This window comes from Phaeoacremonium minimum (assembly GCF_000392275.1).
Source record: "Phaeoacremonium minimum UCRPA7 unplaced genomic scaffold PA7_03_scaffold_146, whole genome shotgun sequence".
Classification (NCBI taxonomy): Eukaryota; Fungi; Ascomycota; class Sordariomycetes; order Togniniales; family Togniniaceae; genus Phaeoacremonium; species Phaeoacremonium minimum.
In genome coordinates, this window is record NW_006921053.1 from 48,112 (window position 1) to 74,914 (window position 26,803).

Below are 26,803 nucleotides of genomic sequence, written 5' to 3' on the forward strand. Positions count from 1 at the left end.
CCGTTCAGCTGCAGCCTCTGCCAGGCGGAAAAAAGCCACCTGAGTGGGGCTGCAGCTCAGACGCCAACGTCCTGGAGCACCTCACAGCATCGCTCTCCCCGTGAACCCGCAAATTTTTTTGCATCTTGATATCAAAGCAATTTCAAGGACCCGAAACAAGCTGGATGAGATGCACCTACAGAACTGCAGAGTACCTCTCCAGTGACAGACATGCGCCAGGGCCGGTTAACGGACAGCACCCCCCAGCGCAGCACAGAGCACGAGCCAGGCCGCCAGGGCAGCCCAGCCAACGAGGGGCGTGGGACGGGCAAACTTTTACTAAATCGTTTGTCTTGGGCGTGACACACTCACCTCACCACAACCCTCTGGCCACCAATTCCGGGTCGATCACGAACCGCGCGATGAGTGTACGGCCTGTGTAACGGCGAATCACAGCGCGTTACGGAGACTTCTCTCGTCCTTCGATAGCTTCCATGCGGCTTCGGCCTCGTTTCGTCTCAGGTCCCTCGCGACCCTGCCGCCGTCCCATTGGAGCATTTCCTCCCTCGGTGACCTCTCTTTCAGCCTGGCCCTTCCTTGCTCTCCCATTGCTTAAGCAGCTTGCTAAAAACGGCGCTTCGACCCTTATTAAACTGATAGATAAGAAGCTTTATTTGTAAATCGCCGTTGTCATTCTGTCGCTTGGGCCACATGGAATCGACGACGTTTCATACCTGCACTTGGTGGACTAAACAACCAACGCCGGCTCGCCAATTCCAGCGTGAAATGATGAGCTTCCTTAGCGCAGTAGAGGATCGGGCGTAGATCAGTTAGGTCACTAAGGAGCCAAGGTGACTGGCCCGCCGATATATGGACGTTTATTACGCATACTTGACTTTGTGCATGTACACGGCCTGCAGTATCTCGATGTCGCTCAATTAGGTTAGAGGCAGCCATGACGACGGCACATCGCATACATCACAGCGGAGCAACACCATGCAAAGCCTCTCATCTCATATGGCTTCATATTATTGTACAACAAAGCAACCCTCGCATGCACATCCACGGATGTATAGCTCGTCTGGGAAGTGCCCAGGCGGCATGAGGGAAAATTCTTCGCTTCCTCAAGACCCCTTCTGGGGTGCATGTACAGCATGCATCATCCTCAAACCGTGTCCAGCTGACCCGGCCAGGTCTGGAAACGATGCTCATCTCACCAAATTTGCAACTATCGACATATCAACCAGCAAGACACCTCAGTCTCGGACCATTCTGCTACAATGCCAAGCTGCGCAGGGAGACGAGAAGGCACTGATAGGGGACGCCGATAGGTCTCGTGCCTGGAAAAGCTGAGACCTTGCAGTGAGGGAAAATCTCGCCTGCCAATTCGTGGCGTTCCACTCCATCCGAATAGGCAGCGAGTGAGACTGTACGACTTTATTGCATAGCTATCATACAACCTACAGCATGCTGCTGGCCCTATAGGATGTGATCCAATTGAGGGAAAAAGGCACCCGTCCGCCCCGACCCCGTAGCCGGAGTGCCTAGAGGGCGCCCCCAGTCGTCATCAACGTACCCCAGCTTTTTTTTTCGTGATTATGGGCTGGTTGGCTGGATCACGCCGTTTTCTGCAGTGGCATCATTTTCATCATGAGAGATTTTCTCCTCCCTTTCCCAATGTCATCGTCCGCTGCTCTCATTCTGCTCCAAACAAGCATTCGAGCTAAGACGCTGCCAAGACCGCCCTAAGCGGTAGCCGAGACCAGGGCCTTATCTTTCCATCTCGGCCAATCACGTCTCCTTGGATTTTGAGATCGAAACTGTCAAGATGAAAGCTCGCGGATCCACTCTTCTTGGCATCCACGTGATGGACCTAGGGGCCACTCAATGATTGTTGTTGTGCTTCAACACTTCAGCTTGAGCAACTTCAGGCAAGGCCCGTCCCTTCCGGGCCGTGCGTTGACGATGAAGGTGACTCGACTTCAGCTTTGTGAAGCGGGATTCCCCCTTGGGAAAATTGACAAGTATTGATGAACCCAAGAGCCTTTTTATGAAATGCATTCGGAGGTCGTGTGCAAAGTGTCCAGCCAAGGGGTTCGAACATATCATTGTCTTGGTCGGAGTATCAACCAACTCTGGTGGGAATATCTGCAACTGCAGTCACCTAGCACCGTTGTCAATTTTGTCATCGTCTTCTCTATCCTGAAAATTGGCCTGGCCAGCTCCTCCTCTCGAGTGACGAAAGTCTAGATGAGTACAAGCGTTCTGCTCATTGTCAGCTTCTCCCATTCTCGCCACCATCCATCCGGCTTCATTAGACAAACCCGTTCCCAGAACTCAGGTTGCCTCCTGGACTCTCTTAGCAGGAGTCCTTCCGTCAAGGTAACGCCCAGGTGAGTCAGGTCGTTGACTTGGCTGCGCAATCCTGCAATGAGATACAAGTACTTCCTCTGCTCAATGCCCAGGGACGCTCGTATATCGTTCCAATCTTCTGCTGTATCCGTGATGACCATGCTTTCGCGTCTGAGACCTTCTGTGATTGGCCCGTTGTCGTCAGCATCAATACGCATCGTGATACAATCGGCCTCCCCTGGTGCTGTCAGCTGGTAGCGGTACAAGCCGTCCTTCCACTCAGCTTCAATGTTCTTCTCTGTGAAAGCTGAATCGTTTTTACTCAGCAGAGACAATTTGACCGGAACTGTAGGCCCGACCACCTTCAACCATCCCGAGGATACCGAGCCAAGAGGGTTTCTTCCAGATGGCTCACAGGCTCCGTCTCTAACACTCCAAAGACTCCTCCAGCTGAACGGTCCAAGGGACTGAAAGTCAATACTCCCCGTCACAGCAGCCCAGGACCAGGACGGTGCGTAGAACGAGTGTCTATGACAGGGCCGCTCGAGCGACCCCGGTTTGGCATGCCACAACAGTTGAGCCTCTACGTCCTGGCGCCATATACCAGCCAAGTAGTCCCTACTTGACCTGCCCAGCCTCGAAGCCACGCCCGCAAGCGCGGACAGCCGGTCCTGCTCCGTCGTCAGGTTTCGCAGGCAGTACGCCCGCACGAGCTGCTGCCACGCCCTGTTCACGTCCATGGTTCGCCTCCGCGCCGAGCTCAGGCTCTTGCTGAGCCCCTTGGTCACGGTGCCGTCGCTCCTGTGGAAGAGCAGCAGCCGGCTGACAAAGTCGTGCTCGCAGCTGACGGTGTTGGACGCCATGACGGACCGCATGCCGCATTCGCACTGCGAGAGCACGTTGCACTGCCAGTGCAGCTCGGTGTGGGAGAAGCAGATCTTGCGGCGAGACAGCACTTCTTCCTGAAGCACCCAGCCTCGGTCTTCGAGGTGGGATTCCGACTGGTCGACCAGGCAGAAAGCTTCCTCGAGAGAACTGGGATATGTCGCCAGCTTGGACGCAACCAGAATCGAATGTGTCTGTCCTGTGGCCGGATCTTTGTGTTCGACATCCTGAACGAAATGCGAACGGTTGCCTCGGTCGTCATCAGTCTGGAAGAGGCTATCGTTGCTATTGGTAGCTCTCTCGGCAAACAGGGTGGCATATGCGTTCGAGTAAATATCCCCCATCAGGGCTGACTCTCGTTCCCAGTCCTCGACGTCGTCCTGGAGGATACAGAGTGAATCGATCCAGAGATATTGGACGTCGAGCGCTCGCGTAACCTCGATGGCCTGTTGAAACAGAAGGGGAAAGCTACCAAATGGAATTGTCTCGCAAAAGTGAGGTAAAGACTCCTTTGTAGTGCATAATTGCTCCTGGTCGGAGCCCCATCGGTGACTTAGACAGAGATATCGACCCGTAGCTTCTGACGAAATCACCAGATGAGGATCGTTGTTGGCACTGCCGACATCAAGAACTCGCTTAGGAAGAACAGGGGTTATAAGCTGTTGGCACATGGCATGGCCCTGCTGGCACTCACTCAGCCACAGGCTGATCAACTGGATGTCGCGCGTTGCGCTTCTAGTGAAGGGCGATTTAGTCAGTGTCGGCAGCCATGGGAAAGGCGAGGATGATTTCTCTGCCTACAATCAGCGATGGTCTCGTAGACAGTGGTGATACCCTACCTCCATCTGCTGCTAGAAATATAATTGGTGTCCACGGCTCTGCATTTGCTCTGACCTCAGGATCATCCGTCTCGAGGGAGATCCCATAGAGAGACCCTTTGGCCCATGAGATGGCATGATCGACTGAAGATATGTCACCAGCAAGCTTGCACGCACGCCAAAGTAGACTACAAGTCGAACAACCGTTATTGGCGGAGTTGCATAAGTCCACCTTGCGTACGGGCTTTTCTGAATTGTCAGTTAATGGTAGGCATATCGGGCATTCCATGGACAATTTGGTAGCCAGCGTCACTGCTGGTTTTCTGCATCTATGTCTTCGCCGGTCATAACCGTAATATGTTGCAATTCACCACCGAGAAGTCTCAGGAATGACCTTCATCAATCTATTCGGGTGGGCTCTCAGCCTTCTAGGTGCGGTGACAAATGTGTGTATTACAGACAGGCGCGCAGCACCTCAGGTTCCTTGAGCTTGTGGTATGCAGTGGGGAAAGTGTGCTCCTCGCGGGGTCAGTTTGAACAGTCCCACATCAACCCAACTACACGATTTACTTATTGTATAAGATGCCAAAACGAAGGATTTGGTTGTCATCAAATATTCTTCTCCTACAATTAAAAAACCACTTTGCATTGACCGTTTGATCCATTCTCCGTTATGACTCCTCATACCATAGTATCTGAGTAACTTTTTCTTGGAATATCGTAAAGCCAAATACCGAAATTTCAGTTGCAATTCCGAAAATGCAGCGGTGATGCTTTTAGTCGTTCTCTTAACAGATAATTCTCTGATCAGCAAGAGAACAGAAGTAAACTTCAATTCCGCTTTGCCTCATAGTGGCTAGAGTGTGGACGTCGTCATCTTCCTACGCCGGGTCTCTAGTTACCATAGCCTGCACCCCGTAGGACTACAAGAACGGAGAGCAAGGAGTAGGAGCAACGATTGACAAGAACAATGCCCATGAAACCAAAGTATCGTGGCTTATTGAATCCAACTCTTGATTTTGTGTATCAAGTGAGCTCCCTGTAGGTACCGGAATTGAAGTGTTTTAGAAACTAGTTGTCATTTGGGTTATTGAAGTTACTTGTAGAGTTAGGCTATTATACAGAAGAATGCTTCTTTTAATACAATGTGGTAACTTGTCACCAGAATCAGCCGATTTAGATGCTGTCTGAGTTCGTAAGGTAGGGATAATGAGGGTGGCACAGCCGAGACTCTACTACTCCTGGTAGATGTGTTAAGCCGTCCAGATTGGTCTTGATATCATTGAATTGAGTTATCCGGCCACCCAATGCCATGTCAATCCTCTCCAAGTCCTATAAGGTAAGACGTTGCTGGCCGCGATTGCCATAATGGTATCTGTCCGGATTTCGGAGGTGGCCTAGACCGAAAGAACTTGATACCAGGTCACCATTATATTCCCCTTCAAACCATTCGATTGTATGGATATAGAGACTACATCCAGACGCGGAGATATGGAGCTTCCATATCATTTTGTGGGCAACAAAGGGTCTGAATTTGTACGATTATAGTAAATACATTATGTTGTGTGCTATGTGTGTTTCGCTCGTAGATGCTGCCTTCTGAGTGTTATGAAGTGCTAAGCAGAGGAACTCGGATTTATCGAGGTCAAGCACTGTCCAGCCGCGACGTACTCGGAGAGCAGGATGTCCATGCGTGTATATACCCTACTATATAGGAAGGCTAATCATTTGAGAAAGACTTGCCGAAAGTCCAGGATGGGCGTTTTGAGCTGAGCAGGTCAAATAGGGCCCACAGGAGGGATGAGGCTCAATTTATACAGATTTTCAGGAACAGATGTACCAGCTGCCTAGGAGTGACTCTAGTCCGCAGTGGATACTGAACACACAAAATTTGAGTAATAATTAGTTTGTCTCCCGTTGTGATTTCCAGGAGTGAAATATGTTCAAACCCCACGAGATGGTACCAATAACGCTTGTGAAATCAGGAAGTTTACTAATACATTCATCTGTATGACCCTATATGGGCAGTGTGACGTGTCTATGTATAGCCCTATTGGCGTTCCTTGGTGTATGTGAAACACTGCAACCTCACAAACTGCTTGCGTCAGTTTGATAATCTCTGACGTTGAGCCCCGAACACACAAACAACAATGTTCCTGCCTGCGTTTCTCAAAATTTCGTAAATCAGTTGCGTCTCCTGACTTCTTCAGGCACGTGGAAGGTCTGTCCTTTTTGTTACAGTTTTCCAAAGTTCGCAAAACTTGTATCTATGCTATCAGCTCTACCTATTATAGTGGTGCACCATCCATCACCACGCCATAGGGCTGTGGTTTGTAATCACTAAAGCAAGCCTCATCATATTTGGCAAGCTTCTCCATCTCATCTTGTACTTTGAGGAAGGTGTCAAGCTCGCACCATCCATCAAGCCGGTAGACGTCACATTCGGGAAAGCTCCAGCCCAGCGGTAGTGTCCGTTGGTTCAGGATAAAGTGGATGTACGTCGTCTCTGGGCCGGTTGGCAGGTACCCCGAGCGATCAGCCGCCACAGGTCGGGGTGTCTTGATGATCTCGACATCAAGCCGTGCGCCGAATGGCACCATATGCGAGATGGTGAAATTGTGCGGACCCGGATACTGCTTCGCATCTAGGAAGGCCGCAAACTGCTTGAAGCCGAGCGCGGTCAAGACAGAAATGATGTTCGTGTCGTGTGAGAAGTCAAAGTAAAGACTTTGATTCAAAGGAAAGGTGTCGGTGCTGCTGTCAAGAGTCACATTAATTTGTGACCCTGAATAGCCCAATGTGTGGTTCTTGAGTCGGGCAATGAGCTCTTGTTGCCAACCGATTCCTACCGCTCTGCCGGTCTGAGATTGGAAAGCATTATTTCCAGCAAAAGCGAGGTCGATGGCGTAGCTGAAGCCAATCCACTCGTCGTACGTAAATAGCTCGCAGAATCGGCTGAAGCCGTACGCGACCGTCTCGTACGGGCACAGATTCTGAGCTGCAAAGGTGTCATCGACAGTCCAATCATAGCCCTCGACCAAGTTGCTGAGCCTGGCAGTGGCGTTCTGTAAATAGTTCTCGAACCATATCCTTTGCGCATCTGTACCACCCCTGTCCTCTTTAGCATTGGGACATCGATGATAGCCTGCTAGGGAGTTGTTGAAACCATATTTCTCGATGATCACCTCAATTGTAGCATTCTTTGTCCATTCCAGACCAAAGAAGCCGGCAAGGAAGTACTCGGAGGACTTTAGCATACGATCCTGGGTAGTACTGCGGACGATGATCTTGCTGTTGGTGTTGTACAAGCTGCCATACATGTACGAGTGTAGAATGCCTGATTCGAATAGCTCCTGCCTGCCTCTTGGGACGAGAATCTCTGCTCCGAGCTGATACTTCCAATCGTTCAAAAATGACAATGAACCGGTGGCCCTGTACTTCCCAGCAGCCTCAGCAATCCGCTTGCCAAAAGCTTCGACATTGGTGCCAGTAGTCGGATAGCGGGAGCCGTGACGAGACAGCATCTGCACCTGAACGATCTCCGCGCCCTCGGGCAGTGGATACTCATCCACGCCAAATCCAGGAGAGGGTGAGTAAGGCGATAGATAACCCATCATCTGGAAAATGCTCGTGTTCCCTGTCCCCATGCCCTCGATGGGGATTGACGTCTGCAGCGGAGTGTTAGGTACATAAGTGCCCGTTGGATCAAACGTCCTCGTTTGGGCCATGAACGCCGGCCTTCCCGTCGCTGTCGGACCAGCCCACATCTGCGGTGACGTTTGGAAGTAGTCTGGCACTTTTGGCTGCTCCGCACACGGACAGCTGCCGGAATTCGCGAGCCGCGATGCGATGCCATTCTCAAGCGCAAAGTTGATGCCCAGGCAGATAGCCAAGCATACAGCAAGCGCAATGAGTACAACTCTGGCCGTCCGCCGCTGGATTGATGGCGGGTGTGTCGTACCGGAGCCGATAGGAGAGGACGGCTGTTCCTGCTCATGCTCTTGCTCGCCTTGTCCATCGACGAGCTGATAGCCTTTTGCCGCGTGCGGCTTGAGGCTTAGAGGCTGCGGCATTGCGAGACTGCCGACAGCTATTATTGTCTCCAGCGATATGTACTCATTGGAGACTGGCCGAAAAACACAATTTGCGACGGCGATGGGTGAGACTGGTGACGAAGTCGATAAGTCGTCGGCGTTTTAGCATAGTTGAGGACCCGTTTGGCCACGGCGTTCCGCGTCAAGATATTAATAACTGGCGCACGTGCCAACTCTTAATTTCACACTCTGTCCCTAGACGTACCCCTCTAGCTCTTACCCATTATGAGACTTCTGAATATATTCATTAATGACGAACAAGAAACATACAGACACAGCAATATAAACAAAATGTATGAAACAATGCCGGTCACAATGTAGCTCAATAAAGAACGGCTAGCTAGATTGTGCCACAGCAGTGGAAACATACGCGAAGGAGTGTTGCGGCTCTTCACCTCGATTATATTATCCTTGGCGCTATCACTTCTTCTCTACCTATCCTATCCGTGATACCAGACACAGTACCTGGGCTCCTGCAATGCTTTCAAAAGAAAAAGGTATCTGGACAGATAACTCCTTGCTCGACGAATCCTCGTCGGTCGAAATCTCCCTTCAGGAGGGGTTGACGTGGCCCCTCTTATAACAAAACGAAATATTCAATCATCGCGATGCGTCCGCGTCGTGCTGTAGTGATCCGAAAACGATGTTTTACAAATACAAGGGAGAAAAGGTTGGGAATAGTGATCTTGACTGAGAACAAACAGTGTGATCAAAAAAAGAGGTAGCTAGTAATGCAGTCGCTCGCTCGAAATGCTCAACATAAATCGCTAGACAAAGGCATTCGTCCTCCTGCGTACGTATAACGTGATTCTGATCGCCGGTACGTCATGATGCTGTGTGCTAGGGAGCTGGTGTAGAAGTGGTAATATGCTGGAAGCCTATTGGACTTATTACTCATCGATCAAGGCAGGGCCTTCAATTTTCTCAGAGAGTTCGAGTCTTAAGGAATGTTGAAGTCATTATATCCTTGTAGAAACGCCTTTGCCCATCGTGAGCTGACTTAGTGACAACGTCCTAGCCGCTTTCTTGCGCTTCGGATCGTCATCGTCATCTTTCAACTCCTCGCCGAAAGCGCCGTAATTTGTAGGGCCGCTCTCTTCCCTTGGAGTCTGGAACGCCTCCGAGTAATCATCACCTTCTTTAGCCACTGTCGACCCATCGTCGTCGTCGTCCTCAAAGACTGACTGAGCTTTGCCGGCGGGCACTGGGATCGAGACTGATGTGAGACCTGTGGGTGACGGAGTCGGCGCTGGAGCCGTGGCATTCGTGTCTGGCCGCAGCCTTTCTTGTGATTTTGACTTAGCAGGATCACGCACCATTGCGAACATAGTGGATGAAAGCAAGTTAAGTCGTTCGGACAGCTTCTTGACCTGGGCTTCTAGCGCTTGCCGTGCAGCACGCTCGGCCTCTAGCTGTGACTGGAGGATGGAAGCGTCATCAATTTGCTCGCGTGCGCCCCCCATGGTAGGGAGACTAGTTGCGCCGCGTACAGTCGACGTCGATGTCGGCCGATTTGCAGATGTAAGTTGTGTCGGCCCGGATGTAACAGTAATGGACTGCGCTTGTGTCGCAGACGATGAAGGTGGATGCAGCGATCCGATGTAAGTCTGGCCCTCGCCGAAAGACATGTGCGAGTGGGCATCAGTCTCTACTGAATGCCTTGAGCTGCTGTACCGCGAGCTGCCCTTCAATTCATTAGAGACGGTCTGATAGACGGCAGGAATCATGGGCGGCGCAGCGCTTGTGTAGACAAAAGACGGCTCGGATGTTGGGCCCGATCTTGAGCGCTCGGAACCAAGCTCCACGAAGGGTCCCTTAAAGCCTGGTACCGAGTGACACAATTGGTCAACAACACGTTCCACCTTTAGCATGCGACCCTCTAAACCGCCAAAACGCATATCAATGCTGGCAGCTTGCGTGATTTTCATGCCCGCCATCTCATTCATAGAGGCCAATGAGCCGAAGTTGAACGGCTGTGGCGGCGTCTTCGGCGGTCGCTCGACAACCGGCGATTCTGGGGCAGATACTGACACCTGCCCGGTGTCATCGTTATCATCACCGATATCAGTCCCATCATTTGGCCCAGACGACAACGGAGACAGAAATCCCGGGTCATAGCTTTCTCGCCAGTAGCGAATTTCATCACTCCGCCGCCTTGAGTCTGACCCGCGACTGGCAATGTCATGCAAGCCTGAGAGTGACCGTGATCGCCGCTTGTGTGACAAATCACCGGTACTATCGCTAGTGATTGCGCGACCGATCTCACTCGGATCTTCGTCGCCAGTTAGCAAACGGCTGCTCCTTCCATGTGTGCTGGCCGGCCGAGGTGATAAGCCCGCCCATTCTCCAAGATCGCCTCTACGCGGTCCTAAGAACACCCTGCTGGAAATAGTAGCTGCTCGTCTCCTACTCGGCGACGCATCCGCCTGTATTGAGTTGCGCGCGCTCTCGATGGCTGTGATGTCATTGGGTCCAACCGAGTGTGATCGAAGCGCACGATCAAATTCTGTTATCGGGAGTGATGCTGAACGTTTAGGCTCGGTGTCTTTGGATCGTGTGGTGAGTGCTGCGGGATCCTGGAGCTGAGACAGTCAGTCATAGTACTTAGACGAAGCGGTCGCATAAGGTGGGCTACGCGAGCTTTGAGACACTTACACTTCGGTGTTGAGATGCCCCTCCCAAGGCTGACAAACGCTCTGTTGTCGAAACTGAGCCTTGACTGCCTTCCTTCTTCTTGCGCCCAAAGAGTTTACTTAGAGCACCGCGCAAGGTAGATTTCTTCCTTTCCGGCCGCCCATTCTGATGCGCAGGGCTGTCCGTAGAGACATTGCTCACAGTCGAATACCGTAATGTGCTGGACGGGTTGGTTCGGTGGCGCTTAGGGGATCGTTGTGAAGGCGAGCTCTCCGGGCCAGTTACTGTCGAGCCACCTGCTGCTGAAGTAGGGCTGGGCCCGGAAGGAGGAGCCGGAGGTGGTGAGGACGGCGGCTCAGGTACAGTTGCTTGTGGGACCTCAGCCTGACTTGGCGTGACGCCCGACGCAATTGATGTGCCGGCCGCCGGGGGATGAAGCTGTCGTTGTCTATGTTCCTCTGCTTCGTTCTCATCAAGAGGTGTTGGGCTTGCAATACCCGTGCCTGGGTTTCGTATGGGGAACTCTTCCTCCTCCAAGGGGCTGGGTATTGGAATTGGCCCCGATATTTTGCCCCGAATAGATTGGTGTTGGGACTTTGGCCGGCTTGCGGGCGGAGGACCCTTAAAGAGAGCCTTCATGGTAGCTTGAGTCTCTCAGTGATCACTGAGACACAAGCCTAGAGGCGGTTGAAGGGAAGGGTGAGGAAGGGTGGTGACGGTTGATAAGGATGACCACACCTCCACTCCATCTGCATTACGATTATCTGTAGGTCCTGGAAACAAGTGGTAGTGATCGTGCGGCTGTCGTCTTGCTTCAGCTTCTCTCCTGTATCAAGATCCACATGGCCAGCAATGCGGCTTAAGTGCGCCTGTACGGGGGGTGCGTTTGTGGTGGTGTCAAGACCCCATCAAACCGAGAAGCTTCCAGCCAGTCAATGGTGAAGAGAGACCAGTGGCGTTGTCTAAAGACAACCGTTGACCGCGGCGTCCTCGCTCAGTTTATGGTTGGACAGGAGTGGGCGTGGAGGACCCTGACCAATGCATCACGTATCATACAGCTTCTTCGCTCGAAGAGCTGATAGACCCCGTGGGCAAGCAAAGGACGAGAGGCGAGGCACGCACCATACATATGTACGTAGTAGTGTAAACAGGACGCAAGTAGAGCCCACAATCTGTACCCATGAAACATGCAGCCAGCGCCAATGGGAGATATTACTGTCCTAGTACACTGTAGTAATGCGCCGAACTCAGGATAGCCACGCACGCTAGGGAGCCACGGACAGCAAGGATATGTCGGATGAGACGATACGTAAATAGGAGGGAGGGGTGGGTCTGAAAGGCCGCAGGGTGGGGAAGGGGCGTGAAGGGGCGTACGACTTAACTCCCTTGGGCATCTTGGGGGGCTCTTTTGGGGGCCCAAGCTGGCCGACCTGGTGTCTGTGTGTCTGATATTATGGTCTCCTATCATGGACCATTGGCCCGGCGGCCGGGTTGAGGGCGGCCAGCATGCCAGAATTATGATGATGCTCGAGCAGGCTGCCCAAAGGAGAGCGCTCCGGTCAAGGCCGTAGAATGCTGGAGCTCAATACATATTTCGTCCAGGTCTCACGAGTAATAAGGGACAGAGAGAAGCCCGGAATAGCTCAACTGATCAGCAGCAGCTGGAGAAAGCGGCCTAGATCAAGCCCCCTTCATCGTCTGCCGCAATTGTGCGCATCAGTAGCGTGGCCCTAGGCAAACAAGCCAGATGAGCCAGACGAGGGGTGGAAGAGCGACATCCCAAACCAGCTAGGATCTAGGTCGCGGGGCAGGCCGTCGAAGCTGCTATTACAGCTTCCTAGTGGTTCTAGTCTAGGTAGTGCGCTTGTCGCATCTTGTTGACGGTCTATGTTCGTCTCTTCCTGCTGTTCCTGCGGTGTTCTACAATGCGCATCAATGCCGGGCAGATCACTGCAATCCGGGGATGGAGACAAATGCGGGAGGATAGAAGGTTCTCCTTTATGCAAGTTCATGCTGGCCATTCGCCTATTCTCCCGATGCGAAGGCCTTGAAAATCCGGATTCATCGTCAGATTGTGCTGATCGGTGAGGAAAGCAAGGCAGGGATTGCTACGCCAGCAACGGTGGTCTGCTCTTTGTGGACGATGTCCCGTTAGCGCTGGCTGCTGGTGTGCATCTCCTTCGATCAATTTGCCTCGTCCCGCGGCAGATGATCAAGTCTTGCATGCGGGAACGGCTGGCGCGGCTTGAAGACAGGTAGCGAAGCTGGAACTGAGATAGCCGTACAGCGTTGATCAGTCGTGAGCCGATCGAACAGAAGGTGTGGTCTAGATTGTGGCGGCAAAAGAAAGTTGATAGGCGTTCCGTAAGCTCACTATTCCGGGCTGCACGGCCAGCCCTTGTCGCATGTTGAGGGACAAGAACAAATGCGACCAATTCGGTATCATCGGTTCCGGCTTGCTTCGATGCTACACTACGGAGCCCGAGTTCGGATTCTCGAATTGAGTGGTCATTTTTTCTGACAGAGCCCCTTTCTTGTACAGCGACGAGAGGAAAAATATTACTAGCCCCAGCCGTAAGCAGGAAGGGAAAGGATTCAGCGCAACTTGATAGCCCACGTGTCGGTTGATGAGACAGCCGCAAGTGAAATCGCTAGTGGCAGATTGGCCCTCGAGGGTTAGGTAGACAATGCTACCCAAAGGTTCGATCCGCACTTCGTCATCGCCTCCCGCCGCCGACCATTATGCGAAACCAACATGGGACGTGCTCGAGCCTTGAAGCAACAGAGTCTGGAGACTCAAGCATCGTGAATTGTCAAAGCTTCTTCAATGCAACAGTAGAGGCGTCACTGCAAGCCCTGGGAGGTTTGATCTCCTCCAGTCGGCGAAGTGTGGGCATCTTAAGGAGGCCCTTGCAATAAGATCTCCCGTCTCGTGTCCGCCTGGTGCGGGAGTATCTTAGCAAATTCCAAACTGCATGTCGTCTCACGGCTCGCGCTGGAGGACGCACACTTTTCATTGTCTATTCTGCGCACTCCCCACGTATTGCTATACTCAGCCGATGAGGTTGCAATGCGGCGTAGCTTGGCTGCTACTGTGATGTGCAACCTCGGAGGCTAAGTCCCAACAGCTTGTCGGCCTGGAGGCGACCGTCGTGGCAAAGCCCCTCTTCAAAATCATCAGAGGCCTCATTGTCATTGATCCCGCATGAAGTCTCATAAGAAAAGGTGTGCTGTCCTGTGGCCGCCGGCTGTACTTGCTTCCTTCCGAGACAACCCGCCGTTGGGAGTTGTCAAAAGTCCTGTCTAACATTGGCGACTTATATGCATCTCCAACCTTAGTTCAATGATTCGCCGTTGTGCCCGCGTTAGCTCTCCCAAGATGCGCTAGAATTGCATTCTGCAATGCACCTCGACCACCAATCCCCTCGCACATTCTCTCGGATAAGCTGTGCTAGAGCTGCAGACGGTGTATTAAGGAGTCAATTAAGATGCATGCTCGCGAATGGAAATCTTCTCTTCCTACGGCTGCGTTGCCTGAAGAGCGTCTCTCCAGCCTCTCATGTTGGATGACGCCCCTGAATCTCTCTGTGAGCGAAACGCCGGATGCACGGTTATCTTGTGTTTCTTGGTTGTAAATCAGTGAGGGAGAAATGGCCATCACAAACAAATGCGACGTTCGACAGCTCATAGAACACGAATGTGACTCTAAGGGATGCTCACTGTGTCTCCGTTTGCTTTGCATCTTCACTCGTGCAATCGTCCGCGCGAGATCCCTGCGGCGAAGCGATTTCAGTCCAGGATCCCAGGATATTACAGAGGGGCCCCAGCGCACAGTCCCCGCGAAAGCAACCTGAAACACAAGCCGGGCCAGGGTCTGCTGTTGCTTCTTTTAAGAAAGGAAGTTCAGGTGATGGTCAGTGTGTTCTTAGGGCTTTTCAACTGTCAGACCGACATGGATAAATGCTACGGCTTGCAGATGCGAGATGAACAACCAGGGAAATGCCCCGAGGCTACCGATGGATTACCGTGGTGATGGGCAGACGACCGTGTGTGTTCCAGGATTAGATTTTCTTTGGTTCCTTCTATATTGTCCAGCAACAAAGTGGGGGTCACGGATCTCTCGAGAGTGTGGCCTTCCATATCTGCCCCTATTTGATGTGACTTATTGATCCTGTAGCATGTTTAGGATGCCACCGACGACACGTCCGGGTATCTGAGGTCTGCATTGTCTTCGAGGAAATCCATCCACTTCTTCAGAAACTTGCTTCCTCTGTAAGAACGGACGAGGTCAGACATATTTTGCAGGCAATAGCGTCTCAGGGAACGAAAACATCTGTGCAACTGTTTGGTAACCCCACGGAGGTTGCCAAAGAAAGTAACGGAGCTTATTCACTTACTTCTTTACTGTCTCTGAGTCGCCGATGACTATGAGTGATCGTTTCGGCCTTGTCATTGCAACTGATGCTATAATTCAGCTCATGGTCGTGTGCCAGGATTTGTCGTGGAGTGAGGACTTACCGTTGAGCCGGCGCTTCTCTCCGAGAAAGCCCACCTCGCCTGCAGAATTGCTCCGCACCAAAGTCACTATGACGGCCTCTTTTTCTCGACCCTGAAAACCGTCGACGCTTCCCAATTCAATCCCAGGGAAGGATTCCTTGAGAGGGGCAAGTAATGCGAGCTTATTCCTCGTCCCGTGTCAGTAACCTGGATCTTGCATGATCTATAGTTTCAATGCAATAATGCTCCCATGAGGGGGTTGCGGCGTACCTGGGCATTGTATGGGGTCACGACTGCAATGTCATCCGGCTTGAGGCCGGCGTCTACTAGGCTCCGGACATGCTGTTTCACAAGTGCGGCCTCCATTTCATTGCTTTTGCTCTCGCCATGGAGTGATGCCTTCACCTTTGTGTTGCTTTCCTCCTCCTCTTTCTCGAGGAAGTATCCTCCTTGTGTATCGATGAATATGAGTGGCTCGCAGGTGTCGTCGTTATCTTCTATCTCATAGGGAAGTTCCTTGAGAAGTCTGTCCTTGACGGAGTCTGCTGCAACTAGCTTAGACTCATACAACTCGTCTGAAGGGAACCGCATGATCTTTTCATGCATCCGATATTGGATTGTCAACATCCTCTTTATTGACGGGCCGTGGAGAGCTAACAGCCTATCGAAAAGTGTGGTTTCCAAGGTCGTACTCCTGCCCGAACTGGTCTTATCCTTGGGTTTCTCAATCTTGGATTTCGAATTCAGGGACTTGATGGTTGGTGGTAATTGCAAATGGTCTCCTGCGCACACTGCCTTCTTCGCAGAGAGTAGAGGAACCCAGCATTGGGCCTCGAGAGCTTGACTCGCTTCATCAATGATCACAACATCAAACTCTTCTTGTCTGAGTTGGAAGCCACCCGCTCCATGTAAGGTTGCCAGTACCACCTTGCTTTCGCGCACGAGATCGCTCACACATTTCCTCTCCCGTTCGCGATACTCTTTGCGTAACTCTCGTAGATCAGCGTAGATAGCTTTTCTCTCCTTGCCACTTCGGGCCTTGCGGATCGAGGCCTGCTTTGAGTCCATCTCAGACCGGACGTCCTTGACGATGGCGCCTGCTTCGGAGGTTTGTGTCAAGACATCTAGAGAATGATTGAGAACCGACGGTAAGAGCCGAGCTGGGTGGCCAAGCCGGAGGATGGGGATCTTATGAGGAGACAGCCTCTCAACGATGTTGTCAACGGATATGTTTGATGGGCCGCAGACGAGAATCCTCAATCCTCTTTTTATCATCTGTAGAATCAGTTCGATCAATGTGTGTGTCTTGCCCGTTCCAGGAGGTCCATGAATGAGAGCGATCTCTCTCGACGCCAAAGCGAAGCGAATGGCATCTTTCTGTGAGTCATTCAGTGTGGGATCGATCCATTCAATCTTTCCAAACTCTGGATCTGTAGTGAGGTCTGCCGCGACAAGTGACGGCGTAGATAACCCGAAGAGAACGCGCGTGAATACCGAATACTCTGACTCGCCCATCTTCTCCATTTTTTCCATGGTCTGGTTCATCCTTCGATATGTAACATCGTCTGCGAGCTTGACCAGCCACACCCGGCCTCCTGGGACAGAATCATCGCGCTCATCGTCAAGAGCGACACCGACATCTCCCCTGCGTACCCTGGTCACGACACCCTTGACACCCTTCTTCTCTAGGTCTTTGACTTCTCTCTTCTTAGCACTACCGGCCGGTTGCTCACTGACCAGGACGATGTCACCAGTCCGAATACCGTGCTCAGGCAGCTCGCCGGTGCCTGAGGTGGCACTATCAGGGCTCAGTTCTAACACAGTCTTGCCTCCCAGACCGGTCCGCTGTGAGGAGACGACCAGATTTGTAATGGCGACACCAGCTCTCTGCAGCGCCGTAGGGCTGTGATTAGACACGAGGCTGCTTGTTTCCGCAATTTCAATTTTGAGTTCTTCGTCGAGAAGCCCAAGCTGCGTGCGAGCAAAAGTAGGGATATCCACAGCTTTAAGTGCCATCTCGTAGAGACGGGCCAAAGAAGGCTTGCCGGCGAGACGTCAGGGAGGTAGAATGTTGATTTTGCGAGGTATAATACAAGTTGTGAAGCAGGCACCAAGCCTCCGAGCTAGGTAGGTACGCGCTTTCAAAATAGAATACCAATTATATTATTCAACTCTCCAACTATGAATGAACAGACATGTGTGGTAACTTTGAAGTCAAATTGAATGGCTGGGAGGAAATCCAGGCTGATCATCTCGCGCATCTGTGTATGTTTGAGAATATTACACTTGTTAACGGGTAAATATATGGACGTGATTGGTAGAAGACCCTTCTGTACTCCTTTAAAGAGGCTTAGGTAAGGGAGCTTTGGCATCGTTAGCGACTGGTCCACATTCAGCTTCATATAGAATTGTAAGAAGATGCAGATATGATCTATATTGAGTTCATTATAGAGTCAATAGTTGTTCCTAATCTACAACCCTAACTGCTTTATGAGAAAGTAACTGAGCTCTTGAGACTGACAATGGAGGGGCATATGTGTTGATGGAGGGGTTCAGAGGGGCCGAGGCACAGATTGACAATGGCTGAGACCGTCTTAACAAATTCCATCATGCACTCGAGTTGGAGCTGAGGATTCTAGTTACTACAAGTTTGGATGTGGCTCGCCTGCAAACATGCCACCTTGGAATTGTTGGGCGGTCAACAGATTCGCACCGTGATGAATTCTAATCATTCTTCCACTTTCTGATCGGCTTGGTTCTCGAGAGTCATACTCAATTTCTCTTGTTCAAATGCTCAATTCCTATACTAGGACTAAGATATAATGGTATCCAATTTAGAGGTCCATTTCCCCAAAGACGCCTGGACTGATGCAAATCAACCATCCCTTGGGACGGCAATGGAAAGAAAGCACGCTACGGATCTCCCCACACAATACTAAGACATGCCACCAGCACCAGTGATGCAATAGCCGAACAACGCCAAATAGATAAATCGAACGCTCTGCAGTCGTCAATCAGATGTCATGCTCAACCATACCCAGAATGTCCAGCTCCGCCTTGACGAGGCTCTCGAACTCCTCGCGGTCGATCCCAGCGGCGCGCGAGAGCAGGAACAGACTTCTAATGCTCCTGGATACGTGCTGCTTGATACCAAACTCGCTCTGCTCCCGTTTCGCCGCATGCTCTTCGAACTTGGCTATCGTGACCGACCCGTTGGAACTTGCGCTCGACGCAGGTCGAGGGTGCGCAAGGCTGGCCGTCCTCTCCTCGTCCTCGTTTGATCTTGCACCTGGCGACGGTGCTAATGTCCATGATTCCGTCGTCTCGTTCAAGTCGACCTCTTCCACCTTCTCTGGCCCGCTCGATGTATTGGATGCAACAGGTTGGACGAGTCCCAGCGGTGGAGCAACATCTGCTGCATTGGCTTCTTCGTCGGGATCGTGGTTGTCCATCGCAGGCTGAACGGAGTCATATTGAGCAAAGTACGCGTCTTCGGCAGACGTGCTGTGGTGAGCATTTGCTTGTGAGGTTTGTGTTGACATTGGAGCAGGCGACCGCTTCACAGCCGGTGTCCGAGCCGGTGTTGCGTCGTATCGAGCCCAGTAGTCGTCGTCATCGTCCTCGTCCTCGTCCATAGCCTCGGCGCGATGTGCATGCGCACCGTTCGTGTGACCGGTTCCGTTTGTTGTCGGCTTCGTCGCTTCTCCCCGAAAAGCCCGTTCTGCCTCTTCGATGCTCGACTTGCCTTCGAAAGACGCGAACGGAGATGGTTTGTCGGGAATGCTGACTTCGCCGATTCTCCAACCGTCTCCGCCGCCCTCCTGATCTCCTACACAGTACACGAGCCGGAAGAATAGTTCTAGATCCTCAAGCACCACAAGTGCTTGGAGAGTCTCCTTATCGAGCCGTCGGTATTGCGTTTGAACATCATAATCCCAATCGATTTCGACCTCTCCAGAGACCGGATGAGGCTCCAGCCGCTCGTTGCGAACAGCCGCGGGCAGCTTGGCGGCTTTTGCCGTGTCGTAGGTTAACAACTTGATCCACGGGTCCGTACTCGACGCAGAGAACAACTTGACACGCTGTCGTAGAATGGGAGAGAGGAGAGGCAGGCTGCCTGTGGCGGGCGTGGTGGACAGCGCTGCCGCGGGAAGCGAAGGTAGGAGAGGGGCCAATAGGCCTCGAATATCGGGCGTCGTGATGTTCGGCGCCGTCATTGTGAACGGATGCGATTGAATGTGTGTGATGTTTGGCAAACGATGCCTCCTTGCTGTCGTTTCCAAGCCAGCTATTTGCCTTGTGCTACAACAGGACCTTGTCGTGACTCGAATACAAGCCTGCGTGGGTGGCTGAGATGGAAATCACATGCAGGCGGCGGCCTAACAGAGTGAGCCTGCAATCTTTTCGACAGCTGAACCAACGTTGTGACGGATGGCGTTCTGTAAAGGCAGAATGACTAGTTAGAGAAGTTGTAAAAGATGATACTGGTAGCAGGACTGTTTGTTTTTGCAAGGAGAAGAGTAAATTGGGGAGAGGTATGGCCTTTGTTCGCTGGATGCGGGCAGCAGGCGAAACGGAGAGCGGTGCCGCCCCTCGTGATACAATACAGTGGGAGTGCTTGTCGCAGGTGGGCGGCGCCCCCCAGACTCAGCTACGTTACGTTAGTGAGAGCCTCTCTCCACATCTCCGCTTCAAGGGACACTTCAGCCAATTCTCATCCGTGCCGGGGCCTCTAGCGCAGACTCTGGCCTCGTGCTCTCGGACGGAGGGAACCAATCACACACAGCCAATTCGACTGCGGTTTCTTCGCGCATCACTGCACCCACAGGCTCAAACATGCCGTCGCAAATTGCCAATGACGCAGTAATACAGGAGAAGTACTATACATGGTCTTAGCACATGAAAATCCGAGATGATTGTTGATCTGTGCTCTGTAAACAGTCGGAGTACTGAATAGCACTCGAGCCATTCATTGCTTTGTCCCATTTCTCGTTGTACTTAGTCGTGACGTCTTCGATGCAGGGACCTAAGCCCAGAACATTGCGCAACGCCATGTTGTCTCGGTTGCCAGATGAAGCATGTGGATAACACATGCAAATCAACCATGGCTAGGCAATGCCTTCACTATTGGACCCAATGATATCCGGCATTTTAGACACAAGCTGGCCCCGGGGCGAGTTGATACCTAGATAGTCTGGTCATTCAAACAATGTGTCGGTTGCCGCGAAAGACCAATTTCTATATATCTGTGCTTGACAAGGCATCCTTGGTCTCTTATCTGCAGGGCAACGGAGAAGAGATGCGACGGTCGGGAAGCTCCGAGACAGTTGCAGTTGGTAGTTTGCTATATAATTCCAACTTCATCCGGCGTTCCACAACCTTGCTTCGTAACAAGGACAAGCAAGAGCATGCCTCTAATACTATAGCGGTCTGGCCAAAGGGACACCCGCGGAACCAACAGATCTACGACTATTGCTTTTACACATGGTATCAGTAATTGTGTCGACTGCCTCGCTTCTGTCAATCAGACAGGCGACCTCCCCGAGTCTTTCGGATTTCGTATGGTTACTATCTTTACTGTTTATGTCCGCGATCCGTGTTTTTAATTGATACTGTTCAAATGAGTTAAGAAGGATTATCAGAGCCAAAGGTGTTGGGTGGAATATAAAACTCTTGTTTGTTCTGATGAGGCCTGTCAAACTCACGCACGGAACATCGCTGCAGCTATGACAGCATGATTTCTTCTTTAAGAAGTCAGGCTTAGAAAGGGAGATTGATTGACTTTGAAGTTGTTCAAGCAAAGTCTTCGCCTCATAAGTCATGAGCCCAGCTAACAGATGCTTTAATCAATAAAGCTACCCCTCAACTCGACTCGTGCCTTCCGTTATGGTCAGTGCCCAGAAGGTAGGTAACACACCTACCTGGGTACCCCACTGTGGTGGGGTAGTAACCAGTAACCAACAGTTAGCTATCGTCAATCATCAATCATGAAAACGACATCCATCTCTCAGACACAGACAGGAGCTCCAAGCTTCATCGTTCACTGCCCATCATCACTCAGAGCCTTCTCGTTCTTCGTGCCAGAGCATAATGTAGCCTTACTCAAATCTGCAGTTCATAAGTCCTTCCAGATCTTGTGTACTGAAGGGAGCGACGAGATCATGGTCGGCACTCGTAGCTTCGATGCCTTGAGCGTCGGGCAACGATGTGGTGTTCAGGTTGCTGAGAGCCGAGTAAGTCCTGCTCTTCGACTTCTATTTTCTGATTCGCCGCATTATTTCTATTCCTCTGTATGATCTGTTCTGGATTTGCACGTTCTTCTGGGATCCAGCTGCTGGCTTTACGGTGCGAGAGTGTTCTGTCCTAGTATGTCGTTTGACGAATCGAGTCACATTGAGCGCCGTGCTTGCCAAAGCGACAGGAGCCAAGAGTCTGCCACAAAGTTATGAAAAAGCTCCTAGTATCCGGATTTTACCATCAGAATCTGAAGAAGTCCCTCTGGCCACATCGAAGCTGACATCCCAATAGTTCGGCCCTGACGTCCGAGAAGGCATTCAACTGATGCTTCAGGAACCATGGGGAACTGCAGGAGGCGTGGATGATGAGGATGACGATTTCGATGCTATGGAGGATGAAGGCGATGAGGATGAGCATATCGATGTCGACGAGGTCGAAGAGCTCGGTGCTGTGCTCGGCATGGATTTGGGAGATGGAGTCGCCATAGACATGGACTCCATGTCCATGTCCTCAGAAGACGATTCCAGCTTCCCACGCATGGCTCGAGCTAGGCTAAATCTAACCGTTCTATCACAGCGATACAACCTTTACTTTGCGGCGTATCGGGAGGAGATCCACGTCTTTCAACCTAAACGAGCCCCTAGCATCCTAGGACAGCCAGATCTTATCCTACAGCCTCGACCAAGTAAGGCAGCTCTGATGGTAGGAGGATACCTTGATCGCATGCGACCGCACCAGTTCAATCACATCATCCTTGGAGAGCTCGGTGACCAAGAGGTTCTTCTTGGTGCGACTGATGACGGCGACGTCATTGGCTATTACACGCGCAGGATTGCTAAGCACATTGAGCGTTGTAGTTCGAAGAACGACCAACCATCGTCTCCTCGGCGAGGCCTCTCTCGAGGAGCCCCAAGGCCTTTCTTTCACGAGAATGTTGGTATTTCTGCCTGGGGTCTTGCTATTCACAAGCAGTCCCGCCTGATCGCTGTTAGTACCAACCATCACGAAATCACGGTATTTGCTTTCGCGCTTGCCGACCAGAAACGAGAGGATGATCTCGATGAAATGGATGGCAGCGCTGATGGGAATCAGCCGTGGCTACCTCACGATCTACATGTCCCAGAAACCTCTCATATGCAGGACTCGAGGATGGACGCGAGGAAAGCCGCGTGGAAACTTCAAAAGCATTTGAGATCTCGAAATCGAAACTGGAGGATAGTGCTGTCTCTTGCCAGCGATGCAGAGAATCTCCCAAACGTTGCATTTTGTGATGATGAAGAAGGCAATGCTGACAAAGTGGCGGCGGTGGACATCGGTGGTGTGCTGTGGATGGTGGACATCTGGCTAATCGCCAGTCGACCCGTTCGTGTACCGCCTTATGATCGATTATATCAGCGAACCTTGCCGGCACATCAGCCAGCCAGGGGCTGGGGAGTAATGCCACTCTCATTGACACACTTCAAGCAAACCAAGTCAATTCAGGAAGCACTGGGCACTCAGCATGGGATCGGGCCTGTGTTCAAGCAGCCAGGGGGTTTGCTTGACATATCGCGGACCCTAATTGAGGTTCTAGACAATGCTGCTCACCATCAGATCATGAGACGCTTCCAGGGCCATCCTGACTTCCGCTCAGATGGCCCTGTCAATTGGATTGGCTCTGAGGACGGTATAATAGGCGAGCATATCTATCAGGAACCCCCGGTTTACGACCAATGGCACCCGGCCCCGAGCACGTCCGATTCTGACTATACATTCTTCGCTGCCAACAATAGAATCGACACACGCAAAAGCCGTTTACAAGACTACGAGGCCATCGAAGAGGATTGTCATGACTTTCACCTGGCTATGACAATGGTGCCAGCCACAGGCCAGCATTTTACTGAATTTACACTTGAAGAGCAGATCACATTCACCTCTGGAGAACGAGCGCGAGCTCGCAACAGCGTTCCACGGTCGATATCTCTGACCGAGGCCAGGATTAATAAACACTTGTCCCAAGAGATGGTCAGCAGACTTAGCATCATACGTACCAACGAAACGGACGTCGAACTCCTCACTCTAGACCCTATGATCCCGAGTTTGGCTTGTCGCGGCATCATCGAGCAAGTCCATAGGCCAAATGAAAACCCGCCTTGGGACTTGCATTTCGCGCAGCGTCTTAGTATGTTGCTGCATGTCCCAGAACTATCTCTTGTGGTCATCGGCTCTATGTGCGGCCGAGTTGCGCTCATCACCTTGACTCAGTCCCCCGCTGGGGAACAACCACAGCGAGCTTTCCGGGTCGAACATTTACTCCCAAGGATGTCGGAGGATGCTAATTATAAGAAATTGCGTCCTTATTGTTGCCTCCTGGGCATAGCAATTTCTCCAATTCCCGAGAGCCGAACGAAAGGTCTGCACCTGCGTCGTGTTGAGACAGCGCCGGTGAGACGTTGGAGGCTCATTCTTCATTACATGGATCATACTCTTCTCATGTATGATATCACGCGACCAGGGGACGCGGACATGGAAGTAATTTTCTGAGAGACCCGCGGTCGAAAGTTGACAGCACATTGTGGCAGAACTTGGTGAGCCACTGGAGTATTGGTTTAAGGACAGAGACACACCACAAACATTATTTGCATGATACCCTGGCTACGGATATTGAGTTAAAGCAGACTGTTGATTAGATGTACATAATAAAGAAGCATCATTTGAAATTTGCCATGATGGACGGACTGTGTTAGTCTGAGCCTCTCACGGTGATCTGTGCTCCCCACAGCCATGCTGCACATAGCTCTATGGTCAAGTTGTTGATGACACTTGTCTAATGCTAGAATCTCACCAGTCTCACTTTAGCAAACCAGGATCATCAATCTGTGGTATCATGGTTTCCTAGATCAACAAGGTCTCGATATCGTTATTCCAGTCAAAGTAAAGGAAGAACATATGGAAATCCGGCTCTGTGACGCTGGCAGTAATTTCTTTCAAAAGCCAGTTCCCTTCTTGGGAAAGCACTGCCTTAAGTGAGCAAACCTAGAGCTCAAATGCCGGGAAGATGTGGCCTCCAGATCCGAGCTAGATGCCCACATGCACCGGCAGTGAAGGACGGCTTCAGAGCCCACCCGGTACAATAAAGGATGTACCCTCATGTATCCTTTACATCCTACCAATCGACACTAATTTGCAAGCTACGATAGCTTGTCTTGAAGCTATGGGCGGCCGGAAATGCTAGTCTGGTGATGTCCGGCCGGGGAAGAAGCACACAACCAGGCTAAATCGTCACGACATGGGGATCATCAGCCTCACCAGATAGCTGATCGGCTTGGCGCTTCAGCTGGAGCACGTAGTCTGCGAGTGATTGACCGTGACAGGCCGAGTCTAATCCAAGTCGGGGCTGGGTCTATTGTGGTGGATGACTTCACCTTCACCGGACTGTGATTGCGGGTTAATAGGGGCGATGTCGTGATCCCCGCGGCGTCGAGAGCTATATCCATTATCAAAGCCTTTGACGTCACGAAGCACTATGCGGTCATCAACGTGTCCAGCTTGATGTCTGTACGTCTATGTGATGCTGATGAGATGCCTTGGTTTGAGGTGAAAGAATTCAATCGTCCTCAACGACCGCCTTCGTAGGGTGCATGTCCATCATGTTGAAGGCCGCAGGTAGATTAACCCAGCAAGCAAAACCAAGAGCCACAACATGCAGCAAAATCTGATGAGATCGTGAACAGACCCAGGATATGGCATAGATGAAGCGGAGACGAATCTTGTAAATAGCTTTGACAGCTCATGATCATTAAGTTATTTCAAGAATAAGCTGAAAACATGATAATTCATGTGCAACACCAAGGATATCTTGTCATGTCTCCCGGAACCCCAATCCAACCATGTCCTTCCCAAGTGAACTTATCCCAATAGCTCCATTTTCTAAGATTATCAACAACAGCTAGAAACCCGAAAGAAATTAGTCAGAGAGCTGCTTGCCCGGAAGCGTGTCCTGCTCCGGTCGCACCTCAGCCTGAGCCTCGTGTCGAGCCTCGACATTTGCAATGGCGCTCTGCACAGCACTCGTGAGATCGACGTGGAAGAGCGGTCTGTTGAGGCCGTGGACAGCTACGGGCCTGGACTTCTTGTTGCTAGTCGCGGTCGGTGCTGTGTCTTGTTTCACCTCCTGGCTGGAGCTGCTCGAAGAGCCAGCGCGCGTGATGCCATCCTCGACATCGCCTGAGCCACGCCTATGGCCGCGTTGTCTCGCAACCTCCTTCTCGTTGATCTGAGCCTCTGCAACTGCCGCGGCAGAGTCGTCTCCACCAATCTCAGCAACGCTGAAGATTGACTTCCAGCGGTGGTGCAGGCCATCGGGTCGCTCAGCAGGATAGCCGAAGCCGGCACTGACGAGGGCACGCTTGGTCCACCGGTTGCTTATGCAGGCAACGTGCCAGTCGACGACATCGGGGCTTGCGTACCGATCAAGCTGGTTGCGCACGTCGATAAGCTGCTGAATGCTGGTGATATCAACGTAGTTGACGGAGCTGAAGTCGAGGATAATGGCCTTGAGTGTAGGTAGGTTGGGATCGATACCAATAGCTCTAATATCACCCCGCTCTGCGGCCTTGCGTTGCCGTCTGCTCGGGCCGGGATCATTCCAAGGTCTGTCACCAGGGCGGTCATAAGCTGTAATGTTGGTACGTCTCGTGCGGGCGAAAATGTACGAGGTCAGGTATTCGAGGGTGTGGCTCGCATTAGGATAGTTGAAGCCTTCGGAGAAGCGGTAGATGAAGACGCCGGGATACGGGCTGTCAAGCTCCACATCGGGATTTGAGCCATCGCCGTGGTCGATAGGAATGAAGATGTTGCGAGCCGCTGGGTTCTCATTCAGATGGCCCTTGAAGGTACCATATTCACCTAACTGCTGGTGATGATCATCGCCAATGACATGATCACCGAGTACGGAATGAACCTTGACGCGGCCGAGGAACTGACCGCGCGCCTTGAGAATCCGGAACAAAAGCATGGCAGCGGAAATGGAGATGGTGCAGTAGATGCCATTCTCGATAGAGCTGAAGACCGTGACGAAGACACCGACAAAGAAGATGAGAACTTCGAAAGGTGAAACACGCCAGAACTGGTAGACAGTGTTAGGAGGCGTGATCAGATCACCGACTGCGTGGATGATGACTGCAGCAAGCGAGGAGCTCGGGATATAAAAGAAGACCGCTGGCAAGGCATAGATGGCAAGGAGAACCACAACAGCTGTGATGACACCAGCAAATGGTGTTCGAACGCCAGCCTTGGACTTGATAGCCGTTCGGCTGAAGGAACCTG

The 26,803-nt window shown here is 51.7% G+C and overlaps 4 protein-coding genes across 4 annotated transcripts; all 4 read right to left on the minus strand.

Moving 5' to 3' along the window:
- Window positions 1-2,225: 2,225 nt before the first annotated feature.
- On the minus strand, window positions 2,226-4,121 carry UCRPA7_1999 (putative het domain-containing protein; the record flags this gene model as incomplete). The annotated part of the gene is made up of 3 exons (XM_007914577.1): window positions 2,226-2,629; window positions 2,954-3,951; window positions 4,111-4,121. 3 exons carry the CDS (start codon window positions 4,119-4,121, stop codon window positions 2,226-2,228), a joined length of 1,413 nt encoding a protein of 470 aa, XP_007912768.1.
- A 2,201-nt stretch (window positions 4,122-6,322) lies between these two features.
- Window positions 6,323-7,801, minus strand: UCRPA7_2000 (putative acid phosphatase protein; the record flags this gene model as incomplete). The annotated part of the gene is made up of 1 exon (XM_007914578.1): window positions 6,323-7,801. One exon carries the CDS (start codon window positions 7,799-7,801, stop codon window positions 6,323-6,325), a length of 1,479 nt encoding a protein of 492 aa, XP_007912769.1.
- A 7,689-nt stretch (window positions 7,802-15,490) lies between these two features.
- UCRPA7_2001 (putative dna helicase protein) lies at window positions 15,491-17,275 on the minus strand (the record flags this gene model as incomplete). The annotated part of the gene is made up of 1 exon (XM_007914579.1): window positions 15,491-17,275. The coding sequence occupies one exon, from the start codon at window positions 17,273-17,275 to the stop codon at window positions 15,491-15,493; it is 1,785 nt and encodes a 594-aa protein (XP_007912770.1).
- Window positions 17,276-18,273: 998 nt separating this feature from the next.
- On the minus strand, window positions 18,274-19,476 carry UCRPA7_2002 (hypothetical protein; the record flags this gene model as incomplete). The annotated part of the gene is made up of 1 exon (XM_007914580.1): window positions 18,274-19,476. The coding sequence occupies one exon, from the start codon at window positions 19,474-19,476 to the stop codon at window positions 18,274-18,276; it is 1,203 nt and encodes a 400-aa protein (XP_007912771.1).
- Window positions 19,477-26,803: the final 7,327 nt, after the last annotated feature.